Source organism: Oratosquilla oratoria, chromosome 14 (assembly GCF_046742065.1).
Source record: "Oratosquilla oratoria isolate Oo_2021 chromosome 14, ASM4674206v1, whole genome shotgun sequence".
NCBI classification, from domain to species: domain Eukaryota; kingdom Metazoa; phylum Arthropoda; class Malacostraca; order Stomatopoda; family Squillidae; genus Oratosquilla; species Oratosquilla oratoria.
The window spans coordinates 33345745-33360698 of NC_134790.1; the positions used below are offsets into that span (position 1 = coordinate 33345745).

General features: G+C 41.8%; 1 protein-coding gene and 3 non-coding genes across 4 annotated transcripts; 1 reads left to right on the forward strand and 3 right to left on the reverse strand.

Moving 5' to 3' along the window:
* Positions 1 to 2207: 2207 nt before the first annotated feature.
* TRNAP-AGG (transfer RNA proline (anticodon AGG)) lies at positions 2208 to 2279 on the reverse strand. Its single transcript has one exon. It is a non-coding gene; the product is annotated as a tRNA-Pro (tRNA).
* Positions 2280 to 3364: 1085 nt separating this feature from the next.
* LOC143032616 (uncharacterized) lies at positions 3365 to 4615 on the forward strand. Its single transcript, XM_076197489.1, has one exon. It carries the CDS (start codon positions 3365 to 3367, stop codon positions 4613 to 4615), a length of 1251 nt encoding a protein of 416 aa, XP_076053604.1.
* Positions 4616 to 8442: 3827 nt separating this feature from the next.
* TRNAP-UGG (transfer RNA proline (anticodon UGG)) lies at positions 8443 to 8514 on the reverse strand. Its single transcript has one exon. It is a non-coding gene; the product is annotated as a tRNA-Pro (tRNA).
* Positions 8515 to 11656: 3142 nt separating this feature from the next.
* On the reverse strand, positions 11657 to 11728 carry TRNAP-UGG (transfer RNA proline (anticodon UGG)). Its single transcript has one exon. It is a non-coding gene; the product is annotated as a tRNA-Pro (tRNA).
* Between the last annotated feature and the right edge of the window lie 3226 nt (positions 11729 to 14954).

Below are 14954 nucleotides of genomic sequence, written 5' to 3' on the forward strand. Positions count from 1 at the left end.
GAAAATTGAAATTTATAAACGGCTAGAAAATAGAACCTGCGCACTGAGTTTGGACAGAGCACAATGAGTGGGCGAGTGTATGTCACATGATTTTTATAGTAATTTCATCCACTCCCTTATGGCTTGGTTTCTTAATTTCACCTCTATTCTTAATTCGTTTCTCTACGAGCATTCTTTCCAACGTCACACCTTATCCTGTATTTCATTCCTCCAATCTTATCAGAATATGGTGTGCGTGTGTTTTCCTCGTGTGATCATGTAATGTCCATATACGCTGGCTCTATACGTCAATATACAATAATAGAACCCACACCATCCTTCAGTAGCCGCCAATTCACATATTTCAAAATGAAAAACCTCAATCATAGATATCCTCTTATGTTTTATATTTCTCGTTCATGGAAAGCACCTAATCTTCCCAATGATTGACGAATAAGAAAATGATGTTATTGAAAAGAGGAGTAGCGTTGCTACGATGGAAGTTTTCAGATTCCTCCCTGTTGAGCATTGAGCGAAGTGAGTCACCCCAAACGTGAGATGCCTATTCCATACGCGAGCGAGCACTTCCCATCTACTTAGAAGCTGAATTTTGTTGATTAAATTTTGATTACGGAACTGAATGTTCACATTCATACGAGCTTTTCATCAAAATATTGTAAATGGGTTTTCTATTGCATATGTCATCACCTATGAACTAGGGTTGTTTAGTAATCACTCCACACACAAAGAAGAAATGGATATCGGGTGAACGTCAACTACCAAATAGTGTGTGTGTGCGTATGTGTTTATTTACATGTGCATTCAAACATACTTGTGTTGGTTCTCACGTACAGCATACAACATCCATTACCCGAATTTCCGTGCCCTATTACAGTTACTTGTTGATCAAGGATATTCGTTGCCGAATTTTATGACGCAGAGTGTACATCTGAATTAGCTATTTTTATTTTAGAGTAGCGTGAAGAACTGTTGTACCATTGCTAATCTGAGTATTGAGGCTAATCTGCTAGTGTTTAGAACGATTTCGTTCAGATAACACTGGCCCTAACTGGGATTTGAACCCGAGACCTTTCGCCCCCAACGCGAGAGCCATACCACTAGACCATTGGATCAAGCTTAGTATCTGTAGTGAAAATAGGTACAAATATATCTCATTCTATAGGGGGGGGGGTTATAAATGGCTAGACAAGAGAATCTCTACCTACTGACTTTGGACAGAGTGCATTTAGTACAAGTGCGGATATTACATGGGAGTTAGTAGAGTTCTTAATTCGTTCACTTGTGGCTTTTTTTTAGTTTTCTTAATTTGACCTTCTCCATTCCTAATCCGTTTCTCCCCGAGCACTCCGACTCTTCTGGGCAAATCTCTATCGGGCGACCCACATACATGCCTTCCCTTGTATGTACGTAATTTCTGCAAATTTATTAGCGTAAGATCTCTTCCCTTTTTTATTCGTACACTCACATAATGTCAAAATACGTCGGTCCTGTATCTTATTTGCTATACCAGGCCCCAGAATGTCCCTCCACAGCCACCAGTTCAAATTTATGAAGGAGAAAAAACTCTACTTATGTAAACCAACAAATAGTTTTGATGGAGATATAATTATGTTAAAAAGAAAAGAAGCGTCGATAAGATGGACGTCTTCAAATTCTACAGTACTCAGCAATGCTTGAGGCGGGTCACTTCAAACGTGAGATGCGGACTCCATACTCGCGCGAGTCAGTACCAGTTATTGAGTCATTAACTAAGCTTAAACGGTAAAATACTAATCAGGGAAGTGAACGCTCGATTTCATGCAAGGTGTTCATTAAAAAGCTGTGCTCAGGTGTTCTATCACGTTTTCCAATCCCCTACTTCGAAATTTCATCTCTGTTCATGTTGCGATATTTAGTATTCACAGCACTCGCAGGGAAGAAATTGATATTGGATGTATGTAGCTACTAACTTGTGCTGTGTATGTATGTGCAAGTATACTTGTGTGGTTTCTTAGATAAACTACTTCCGCATATTCCCGTGAGAGTGCCGACTTCCACTCTTACTATGTGAGATGTTCACTGTTGAAATTTATGAGTATATATTGCACATATGGATAAGGTGTTATCACCCTTTCGATGGAAGATGAAATACTCCTTTCTAATCACGGATCTGTCTTGAGAACCATGAATAAATCTAGTCATTTGAGGAATCTCGTTCAGAAAATACTGGGCCTGACCGGGATTTGAACCCGGGACCTCTCGCACCCTAAGCGAGAATCATACCCCTAGACCATCAGGCCACGCATCTGCCGAGATAAAGTAGTAGCGTCTGCCTGTTTGCTTGTTTGTTCACGAACTCCTCCTAGGGCTTTGACGATAGATCCCCATAACCATATACTTTCTGATACCCTGTCACTCCAGGTTCTTGGATAACTATATTTCACCCCCCCAAAAAAAAAAAAAAAAATTATAGTTAAGGATTAAAGTTAGGTGGGGGTATGGTGTGGTAACACACCACTACTGTAGTTTCCTTGTAACGTGTATAGCATTTAAAAAAAGTTACTATGATTAAACAAACCATTATATGTGTCCATAAATATTACTTGTATTTGTGAAATTAATGTTGCCACAAAATATGATAGCCTTTGTAAGGAGAAAGCATGTAAATGTAAAATGGTTGTATAATTTTACAAAATATTGAAATATTGATTATTTTTATTTGATGTTATCGCGGGCTGGCCAGTTGTAAGATGTTTGCTTCAATTCTTCTTTTACGGCCGAGTACCGTTCACCATGTAGTGTTAACAGTCCACTACAATGGTTTGGTTAAAGATTATTCACGAACTCCTCCTTGGTTTTTGCAGATAGACCCCTATAATCTACCGTGATAAAGTAGTAGCCTTTGTCTGTCTCTTTGTTTGTTCACGAACTCCTCCTAGGTTTTTGGAGATAACCATATATATAACCATATATAACCATATATATTCTGATAGTCTGTCACTCCAGGTTCTTGGATAACTATATTTCATTCCCCCTCCCCCCCCCCCCAAAAAAAAAAATAGATTTATGGGTTAAAGTTAGGTGGGGTATAGTGTGGTAACACGCCACTACTGTAGTGTCCCCTTAACGTGTATAGCATTTTTGTAACAAAAATTACTATGACTAAACAAACCATTGTATGTTTTCATAAATATTATTTATATTTGTGAAATTTATGTTGCCAGAAACTATGATAGCCTTTGTAAGGAAAAAGCATGTAAATGTAAAATGATTGTATAATTTTACAAAATGTAGAAATATTGATTATTTTTATTTGATATCATCGCGGGCGGTTCAGTTCACCAGCGACCACTCCGGCGTCCCCTTCTCAATTCAGTGCCCACAGATGACACCCCCAATTTCCACTCCAGGCTGGGACATCCAACGAGCAAAATGGGGAGCCTTCCAGTCCTCGTTGGATGCATGGTGGGCGGGGTACTCCCCTCCAGACAGCATCGAGCAGCGCGAGAAGGACCTCACGGCGGCCATCGAGGTAGCTGCAGAGGCATCCATGCCAAAGAAAAAACCGGGAAGGCGCCACCACAAGAACTGGTGGTTCTACACAGAAGATGTGCGGGAGCAGAACCACTGGGTCAACATGCATCGGCGGCGCTACAGAAGGAGACCCACCAGAGACGGGTTGGAGAGACTTCGTGAGGTGGTAGCCCATGCACGTCAGGTGTCACGACGGGCAAAGGAGGCCAAGTGGCTGGAATGGTTCGCCAGCCTCTCCCGGCACACCAGGCTGGCGGACCTCTGGTCGAAGCTGAGGACGGCCACCGGAGGATCGCGATCCCGTCCTCCTACCCACCCACGACCACAGCAGGAGGCGGAAAGGCTGGCAGACAACTTCGCAGCCAGATGTGCCAGCAGTCAACTTCCTGCGCAAGTGATCCAAACGCTGCAACGCCTAAGATTGGAGAGGGAGCGCCTCATCAGGGACGGCAGGGCAAGACCGGACCAAACGGACTGCCCTTTCACCCATAGGGAGCTCATCAGGGCCAGGCGAATAGGGCGAGACACGGCCACCGGCGCCGACGGGGTCACCTACACCATGGTTGCGCACGCAGGTTCAGCTGGGGAACAAGGAATTCTAGGCCTAATCAACCACTCGTGGATGATCGGATACCTGCCGTCGGCTTGGAAATCGGCGGACATCCAACCGATACCCAAGCCCAAAGACCCCTCCAAGTTGCGCCCCATCTCCCTCCTCAGCTGCGTGGCCAAGACAGCGGAAAGGATGGTCCTCACCCGGCTCCAGTGGCGACTAGGACCCCAACACCCGCACGTGTTTGGATTTAGACGAGGTGTTGGCACCTCTGACAGCGTCATGGCTCTCCTAAACCACGTGAATAATCGGACCGCCGTCGCCGTGTTCCTCGACCTGGAGAGAGCCTTCGAGTTGGCGTGCCCCCTCGCGATCCTAGCAGACCTAATCAACAAGGGCATCCAAGGACGGGTACTAGCATGGATCGAGAACTACCTACAGGGGCGACGCGCAGGGTCAAATTCCAGGGCCACACGTCATCTTACAGGACCTATGAGAACGGGACTCCACAGGGGGGAATCCTCAGCCCCGTTCTCTTCAACCTCCTGATGGAGCAGCTGGTCAGCCTGCCGTTCACGGCTGGAACAGTGCTTCTCAGCTACGCCGATGATCTAGTCCTCGTCGTCACCGGTCACGGCAATCTAATCGCCAAAACACAGGAGGCCCTCAACCTCCTGAGCAAGAAAAGCGAGGAGCTGGGACTAAAGGTCTCAGCCGAAAAATCCGAGGCCATGATGTTCAGCGCACCCGCACCCACCCAGTATCTACACGTTCAGGACGTGAGGCTGAACTGGACACAGTCCTACCAGTACCTCGGGATTTGGCTGGATCACAGGCTGACCTTTGCCCGTCAAGTAACCTACTTGAGGGAAAAGACGCAAGCGAGGACCACAGTGATGAGGGCCATGGCAAGACCGGAGGCAGGGACATCCTACGCCGTCTTGCGACTCTACTACGTGCAGGCCATCCGATCCCTAGTCGATTACAGTGCGCCTGTACTAGTCGCGCTCGGCGGCGGACTGCGAGAGAGGGTCGAAGTCATCCAGAACCAGGCCATGAGAACCATGTTGGGGGCGCCAAGGTGGACCAGCGCCTGTGTACTACAGAGCGAGACTCGTCTAGTCCTCCTCACCATCAGGACCCAGCAGATCGTGGCCTGCAGGGTGGCCAAGATCCTCCTTCAGGGCAGCGTGACGGCAGTGCACTCCAGGCTCAGAAAAATCCTACCTCACGACAGTACCCTCTTCACCACCAACACCTGGATCTACAGAGTTGCCGACGTGGCCAACCAATTTATGGACTCTACCCAGTTCCTACGAACGCCCCACCACCTCATCGAGGCATACCAAGAACCACCCCTGTGGGAACAACCGCTTGCTGAAGTAACTTATACGTCTCTCCCTGCAGCAAAAGGCTCTGTGTTCCACAGAAGTGCTACGCCAGCTCGCCCTTGCGACCATGTCACAGGCCTGGGACCCTGGCAGCGCGGTATACTTCACGGATAGATCCGTTGACCGTAGCAGAGGCACAATCGGGGCAGCGGTGGTCACCGAAGGGCAGGCATTCTCCTGGAGGACATCTGACCACTGCTCCACCTTCCAAACGGAAATGGTTGCCATCCAGCACGCTCTCCGGCACGCCACCGACCGCCACGAGGAAACTGTGATCATTCACACCGACTCCAGGGCCACTCTACAGGCACTACAGCAGACACGACCCACCCAAGATATCGCCCTCATCACGATTGCATTGAGCCTCATCCAGAACCTGGCAACCGCGTGGAAAAGGGTGAGACTCAACTGGATCCCCAGCCATGTGGGAATACGGGGGAACGAGGATGCAGATGCGGCGGCACGAGCAGCTTCAGCCCTCCCAGCTGTCAGCCATCACGTCCCAATGTCCCTAGGACAGATCAAGGCGCTGGTACGACGCTCCACCGCCCACCATGCACATCTGCGTCACCGGGAGCTCGAGGCCACCAAGAACCAGGCCGCCTGGTATGCCCGGGCCACCGGTTACCGGAGCCTCGACAACCCTAGGAATCTGACAAGAGCGGAAGAAGCCGCGCTGCATCGTCTCCGGCTGGGTTATTGTATCAGAGAGGAGCTACAGGAGAATTTCGTCATCCAAGAGTGCATCCACTGCGGACACCCCGCCCGCCACCCACTCGCCCACCACCTACTTCACTGTCCTCCCACCATCAGCTTGAGACAGACCGTCCCGCAGCCCTGGGAGGCCCAACCGGATATCAACGAGGAAACAAAAGCAGCGGAATTCCTCCGAACAGCGCAAGGACACCTGGGTACGCTGCTGAGGGTGGTGTGAGTAACTCCGCCACCCCGATAGAAAAACGACGTCCCTGGGCAGTGCTAAAATAGCCACCCAGACCAGCGGCGGGCTCCACCATAGCCCGGAAATAAAAATAAAACCTAACCTAACCTAACCTAACCTAGTTCTTATCTTACGGCCGAGTACCGTTCACCATGTAGTATTAACAATCCACTACAATGGTTACGTTAGATATTATTCACGAACTCCTCCTAAGTTTTTGTAGATAGAGCCTTAAAATTATATATATTCTGAAACCTTATGACCCAAGGTACTTGGATAACTATCTTTCATCTGTCTGTCTGTCTGTCTGTTAGTTTGTTCACGAACTCCTCCTGGGGTTTTGGAGATAGACCCCTATAACCATATATATTCTGATACCTTATCACACCAGGTACTTGTATAACTATATTTCATTTCTAATATATATATATATATATATATATATGTATATATACATATACATACATATATATATATATATATATATATACATATACATACATATATATATATATATATATATATATATTTGGGTTAGGGTTAAGGGTTAAAGTTAGGTGGGGTATGGTTAGGTTAGGGATTATTCACGAACTCCTCTTAGGTTTTTGCAGATAGACCCCTATAATCATATATATATTCTGAAACCTTATAACCCAAGGTACTTGGATAACTATCTTTTATTTGTATCTACTATGACAAAGTAGTAGCCTCTGTCTATCTGTTTGTCTGTTTGTTCACGAGCTCCCCCCAAACCATATATATTCACCATAACCCAGGCTACTTGGATAAGTATATATATATATATTTTTCAAAGGGCGTCTCCCTCCTCAAATTTTTTTTTTACTTTCTTAATAATATAAGTAATATGAATAAGTGAAAACCGATCAAATGAAAAAAAAAATTCTTATGGTTAGAATTATAAACAGCTAGAAAAGATAATCTCTATCCTCACAGTTTGAACAGTGCCGTGAGTACAAGAGTATAAGTTATATGGAAGTTAGCAGAATTTCTAAGCATTAATTTGTGGTTTTTGCTCTTAATTTGACCTCCATTCTTAATCCGCTTCTCTCAGAGCACTCGCTTCTACTCTCTTAAGCAAATCTCCAGCAGGAGACCCAGGCGTTTGCCTTCCATTGTATTTATTTTCTGTACTCTCATCACCACACTCTCCCTTTGCTTTTACACACCAGTCCTATAACTTATTCACTACAATAGACCCACAATATACTTCTTCAATTGCCAATCCACTTCTTTGAGATAGCGCTGCTATAGGTATGCTCCTATGTCTTGTATTTCTACCTTATGCAAAGCAATTAGTCGTTCGAATGATTTGTATTTATAACCTAATGTTATTCAAAATAATGAAATCTTGGGGAAGATGAATGTCTTCAGATTCCACGTGTTGAGCACTGAATGAGACGAATCACTCCAAACGTGAGATGCGCATTCCATACACAGGCGAGTAAAACCCATCTACTGAATCAGCAGCTAAACTGCGTTGATTTGTTTCTTTATTTCATGATACTAAACATTCCTTTCCGTATAAGCTGTTTTTCAGCAAATTTTAAACGAGAGTTTATCTCGTGTTCCAACCCCCTACGCCCTCATTTCAGCTCTATTCGTGAAACAGACATTTAGCATTCACATAATACGGAGAGAAAAAATGTAAAATAAATGCATGTAGCTACTAACTAGTGTATGTGTTCATGTGTGTGTGTGTGTGTGTGTGTGTGTGTGTGTGTGTGTGTGTGTGTGTGTGTGTGTGTGTGTGTGTGTGTGTGTGTGTGTGTGTGTGATTATGCCTGAATAGTTGTGAGTTCTTATATGAAACATAAAATATCCTTTGCGTGCATTCCATTGTATCATTTCAACTTCCATTCTTATTGGGAAGGTTTACTGTTAAATTTCATGATTCTGAGTATATACTCATACCAGCTGCTTATCCATGTCTGAGGAGGATGAATTATTCTTTTCTCATGACAAGTCTATTTTGAGCGTTATGAATAAATCTTCTGGTTATTAGGAACAACTATTCAGAAAACACTGGGCCTGACCGGGATTTGAACCCGGGACCTCTCGCACCCAAAGCGAGAATCATACCCCTAGACCATCAGGCCATTGTTATTAGTCAGTACTAGAAATAAGTACATATTATAATTTTCTTATTGTTAGGAACTGGTGATTTATAAACGACTAGATAATAGAACCTGCACACTAAGTTTGGACAGTGTGCAATGAATAGACGAGTGTGTGTCACATTGGATTTGATAGCAATTCTACCCCCTCTCTAACGGCTTCGTTTCTTACTAGTAACTTGACCTCCTCCATTCTTAGTCAGTTTCTCTCCGAGCACTCTCTCTAACGTTACAGTGCAAGACTCTACCGGGCGATTCACAAACCACGTACCACGCCTTATCTTGTCCTGTATTTCATTCCTCCAATCTTATCAGAAAATGGTCTTCTTGTGTTTTCTTTGCGTGCTCATGTTATGTTAATATACGCTGGTTCTATATATAATTCACTATACCAGATCCCACGTCGTGCAACAGCAGCCGCCAGTTCATATCTTTCAAAATGAAGAACCTTTACTATAGATATCTTCTTATATTTTATATTTCTAGTTCATGGAAAATACCTAATTATTCCAAAGACTGGAAATTATAAAGATAGTGTTATTGAAAAGAGGAGCAGCATTGACAAGATGGAAGTTTTCAGGTTCCACCTTGTTGAGCATTGAGTGAAGCGAGTCACTCTAACCGTGAGATGCCTACTCCATACGCAGGCGAGCATTTACTACTGAGTCAGAAACTAAATTTGTTGAAAACAATTTGATCACGGAACTGAACGTTCAAGTTTTTGCAAATTGTTCATCAAAATTATGCAATTGGGTTTTCTATCGCGTGTGCCAGTCCACTATCAACTAAGGGTGTTTAGTAATCACTCCACATGCAAAGAAGAAATGGATATCGGGTAAATACTAGAAATAAGTACATCATATAACTTTTTTGTTGTTAGAAAATTTAATTTTATAAACAGCTAGAAAATAGAACCTGCGCAATGAGTTTGGACAGAGCACGGTGAGTGGACGAGTGTATGTCACATGATTTTCATAGTAATTTCATCCACTCCCTGATGACTTCGTTTCTTAATTTGACCGCCTCCATTCTTCATCCGTTTCTCTCCGAGCACTCGCTCCAACGTCACGGTGGAAGTCTCTTCCAGTCGATTCACACCCCACGTACCACGCTTTATCTTGTATTTCATTCCTTCAATCTTCTCAGAATATGGTCTCTTTGTGTTTTCCTCGCGTGCTCATGCTATGTCAATATACCTAAATCACTACGCTAGGCCTCACACAGTTCTTCAGCAGCTGCCAATTCACATCTTTCAAAATGAAAAACCTCTCTCATAGATATCCTCTTATGTTTCATATTTCTAGTTCATGGAAAATACCTAATTATTCCAATGATTGGAAATGATAAAGGTAGTGTTATTGATCGCTGCGGTCCTGGAGATTAGACCTACTAGAACAAGGAATCATGTAACCTTGAAGAGGTGCAGCGGCTCGAGCGACCAAAGTGACTGCCCGGGGTATGTCTAAAGTACCCTGTAATCCGTATGGAGGGCGATAGTCATATGGAAGTTACTAATTAGTGATCCCGAATGACTTGGGATAAGGCTAGCAACCCACCAAGTCTCATTTAACTGATCAAGACACGCAAAGTGGGCCTCGAACCCTATGGAATAAGCAGTTGACGGCCCGGCGATAAAAAAAGGATAAGAAACTTGGAATGGGAACAATAAACGTTTGCAGTTTGGAAGATAAAGAAGAAGGGATTAATGCCATCATAAAATATAGGAAAATAGATATTTTGGGAATGTGTAAAACAAGGAGAAAGGGAAATGGCAGGATAGCAATACATGAGAACTATCAACTGATATGGAGCGGAATGCCAAATGAAAAAATGCATGGAGTGGCGATAATGAAGTAAGGATTGTAGACTATGTGGAGGATGTTGATTTTTAAATGAAAGAATAATTAAAGTGACTGTGAAATTAATAGATATTAGAATAACATTTGTACAGGCTTATGCTCCTCAGCAGGGAAGAACACCAGAAGAAAAGGAAGAATTCTATCTAAAGCTACAAGAAGTATACGATCAAAGAGGTAATGCAGAAAGCATGGTTGTCATTGGAGATGTGAATGGTCATGTTGGAAGTGATCATGGAGGTGTAGAAAATATAGTATGTGCACATGGAGGGTGAAAGAGTAATTGAATTTTGTACTATCAACTATGAACACTTTCTATAAACATAGACCAAATCACCAATTGACTTGGTATCGATGGAACGACAACCTACAAAGCTATAATGACAAATCCCAAATTGACCATGTCATTACAAATAATAAAAATATCTTTCGTGGTGTTAAAGCTATACCATCAGTGTCACTAGGCTCAGATCATAGACTGGTGGTTGCAAAAGTAAACAAGAGAAAGTGGAGAGTTGTGCCAGGAAAAATAAGGAGGAGATTCAAGGTGGAGGAATTAAAGAGTCCTGAAAAGAAGGAACATTTTAAAGAAAAAATCAAAGGAAAGGAGACAAACCTGCAAACAAGAGAAAATATAAATGAGGAATGTGAGAGGAGGTGGTTGAAATGAATTATGTGGAAAAAAATGCTCTGGTGGACAGAGATAGCAGATGCAGCTAAAAAAAAAAAAAAAAAACAGAAGATGGATGAGGTACAGAATAATTGAAAACAGAAAACTATATAGAAGCACGGAATAAGTGCAATAGAGTTAAAAAGCAATAAAAAACAGAAGTCTGGCAGAAAATTTGAAATTATTTGAGAGAGGATATGGATGGAACAAGAAAGCTGCTCTACAATATGACAAGAAACTACAGAAAAGAGAAAAATGAAGGTGCCTATGCAGTAAAGGATGAAAATGCAGTGATGTTGGAAACAAACCAAATTACAGGAAGATGGAAAAATTATTTTGAGAACCTACTCAATGCAGGACAAGAAAATATGTAAATACAGGAAGAAAATCAGGAGTTCTTTGAAGGTGAAAATGATGAAATTACAGTTGCGGAGGTTTAGGCGGCCATCCAAAGAATGAAAAATTACCCTGAGAGCACATATGGATTAGCTGTTTATCCATTTTGGATCTTCATGAAATATTCTTTTATCATAGAGATCTACATTGAGAACTATGACTAATATCCTGTTATTTAGAACAACATCTTTCAGAAAACGTTGGGCCTGACCGGGATTTGAACCCGGGACCTCTCGCACCCAAAGCGAGAATCATACCCCTAGACCATCAGGCCTATATTTCTAATGTGGGTGAAAATAGGTACAAATATATATTTTTTCCTATTCGGGGAATTATAAACGGCTAGAAAAGAGAATCTCTACTTACTGACTTTGAACAGAGTGCATTGAGTACAAGAGTGAATGTCACATGAGAGTTAGCCGAATTCTTAATCCTATCGCTTGTTTTTGATTTTATTTGTTTATTCATTTATATGTTTGTTTATTTGCTTATTTTTTAGTCTGACCTCCTCAATTCTTAATCTGTTTTTCTCTGAGCACTCATTTCGACTCTGGTGTACAAATCTCTACCGGGCGACCCACATACATGCCTTCCCTTGTATATAATTTCTACAAATTTATCAGCGTAAGGTCTCTTCCCTTTTTTATTCATGTACTCACATGGTGCTAAAATATGCCAGTCATATATCTTATTTGCTATACCAGGCCCCAGAATGTCCCTCCACAGCCACCAATTCACATTTATGAAGGAGAGAATCCTCTGCTCTCATTCTACGTCGTGTGTTCCTCGTCTAAGCAAAACACCAAATAGTTTTAATGATGTGATGGTGTGGTACATTGTAGCATCGTAAAATTATGTTATGTATTATACTTACGTATTCCTCGAATTAGGAATTGTATATTTACCCCATTGTATACGATTCTATAAGAAGAACTAAGCGAGCTCCTGGATGTTTGGCGCCAAGACAAGGAAAAGCGTCCAGTTGTAACTCAGCCTCCGAATTGTACGCACTCATTTGTCTATTGTAGTGCTTTATCGAATTGTGATTTAATACACTAATTTGCATTGTTAATATAGATTTATTTAGCCATCCTACAACATGTGGTGGCGTGGGTAAAGTTTAATATGCTTGTTATACTCTATACTTTTTTTTTTTTTTTTTTTTTTTTTTTTTTTTGACGATTCTCGAGTGATACGAACGTTAGTGAAATTTGGCTGGCCAGCATATTACGTATAGATTTGCGTTTTTCCCTTACTTTTTTCAGCCAAGACTTTGTTAGTGACGTTTGAAATTATTTGTAAGCTGGTGCTCAGAAACAATGTATCCTAAATGTGCGCCATGTGATTTTTTTGTGTACATCCCATGTGGTCTCCAACTTGGCATTTCGTGTTTGGAGTTTTGGTTCTATTATCGTCATCTGTGTTCATGGAATGTCCGCCTATTATTCGTGCGTGTGTCAGCTTTAATCTGATGCCTGGATGTGGAAGGATTACTGGACCCGCCTAGGTTGTGTGAAGGTTTGCCGGTGCCCTAACCACCCTTTAATACGCTTCCTCATAAAGAAACTGATTACGTTGGATTGTTAATTGACAACCTTGTGAATATATATTCACTGTTTCAGTGATAGTGCACGTAAGCTCTTTTATGCCATAGTGCAAATTATGTTTTTGTTGAAATTCTAAAAACATATCTCGAGTCTTATTGCCTATGTCATACGGTTTATTTTTTTTATTGGCCTTTTTGCTTTCATCTTGTTTGTGTATAGTCAACCCCTTGCAGTGTTGTTTTCCTTGGCTATTTATTTTATTATATATATATATATATATATATATATATATATATATATATATATATATATATATATTTGAGAATTGGTTTTATTGTTTACATTTTTTCCAGGTAAGACTACGATCGCTAACCCAGGTTTTTCTTCGTGGAGCATATGTTTTTGTATGCAGTCGCAATAATCACTGTTTATATTAAGAATTTCTTGTTATTTTTTAAGTTATTGCTGATTTGTAGTGGTTTTCACCTATTATATTATTTAATGATGTCTACTAAGAGTAAGCTGCCATCATTTCTTAGTCCCCAACTTCTATGTCAGACGATGGTTCACACATTTACTCTTTTACATCAAGATCCTCCCATAGTTAAGTTATCAGCTCAGGATCCCCATTATACAGCAGCAGCATTCATACAACATCTCAAAGATAGTATAGTTAGCACTAACGTCGTTAGTGGGTTTGAGAAAATCTTATTCGTGAGATCTCAACTTGTTCCTAACTCATTGGCAGCTGAAATGATGGCAGCCTCACGTCTTAACCCAAAAACATCTAACTATATTTATGATACTTTTAGAGCTGATTTCCTTAAAATATTTTCTGATACTCCTGTAGATCATAATTTACAATGGTGTTTTAAGTTAGCTGATGCCCTTACGTCCCAGTTGGGCACTCTTAACTATATGCGTGCTCAGACCAAGGCCAACAAGATTGTTTTTGATGCCTTGGAGTCATTGCTTCATTCAGATTGGATAGATAATGATGCTATCACTTTGGATAGGTTCCATTTTGTTTTGAAATTTCTTTTTTATATATTGTTACTGGTACTTTTTGAAAGGAGAGCAACTTCTTCTCTCAGTTATAAGACAGATGAGTCCCTACTGTCTTTTTGCAATACGGTTTTCAAGTAAACTGAAGGAAGTGCAGAGTTGATTATCAAGCTCTAGCGTTAGTTAGACCCATCCTTGACTATGCGGTACATTTTTGGTTTCCGTCTTATAGAATGGACACAAATTCACTAATATCAGTACAGAGGAGAATGACTAAAAAGATGCATGGGTTCAGAAATTTACCTTACGAAGAGAGGCTTAGGCACCTTTCTGGAAAGACGCAGAGTGCGGGGTGATCTAATAGAGGTGTTCAAGTGGATCAAAGGCTTGAACAAGGGTGAGACAAACAAGTTCATAATATTAAGACAACAGGGCAGGATTCGCAGTAATGGATTTAAATTGGACAATTTTAGATTTAAGAAGGAAATAGGCAAGAATTGGTTTGCTAATAGGGTGGTCAACGAATGGAATATACTTAGTAACAATGTAGTAAGCGCTGAAATTATCGGTTGTTTTAAAAAACAGATAACTTTATGTATAGGGATGACAGGTGGTAATACACATGGAGCTGCCTAGTGTAGGCCTTATAGTCTCTTGCAGTCTCCTTCATCCTTATGCTGTTATGTTCATTGTGTATTAGCAATGCACAACAACATGCCGATGTTCCTAGTTCGCCTCCTCCAGCCCCTCAGTCATTAGAACCTACTCATAGCATTCATTCGTCTACATTTACACCATCTATACTTACATGTACCTATTATAATAAGTCAGGTCACTCAAGTGCTTTTTGCTTTAACCGTAAGCAGTCAAAGCAATCCCCTGTGCGTAGGAGTTCCTCTTATGCCTCTTCTAACGTGACACATGACCTCTCTAGAGTAACGCCTCAGG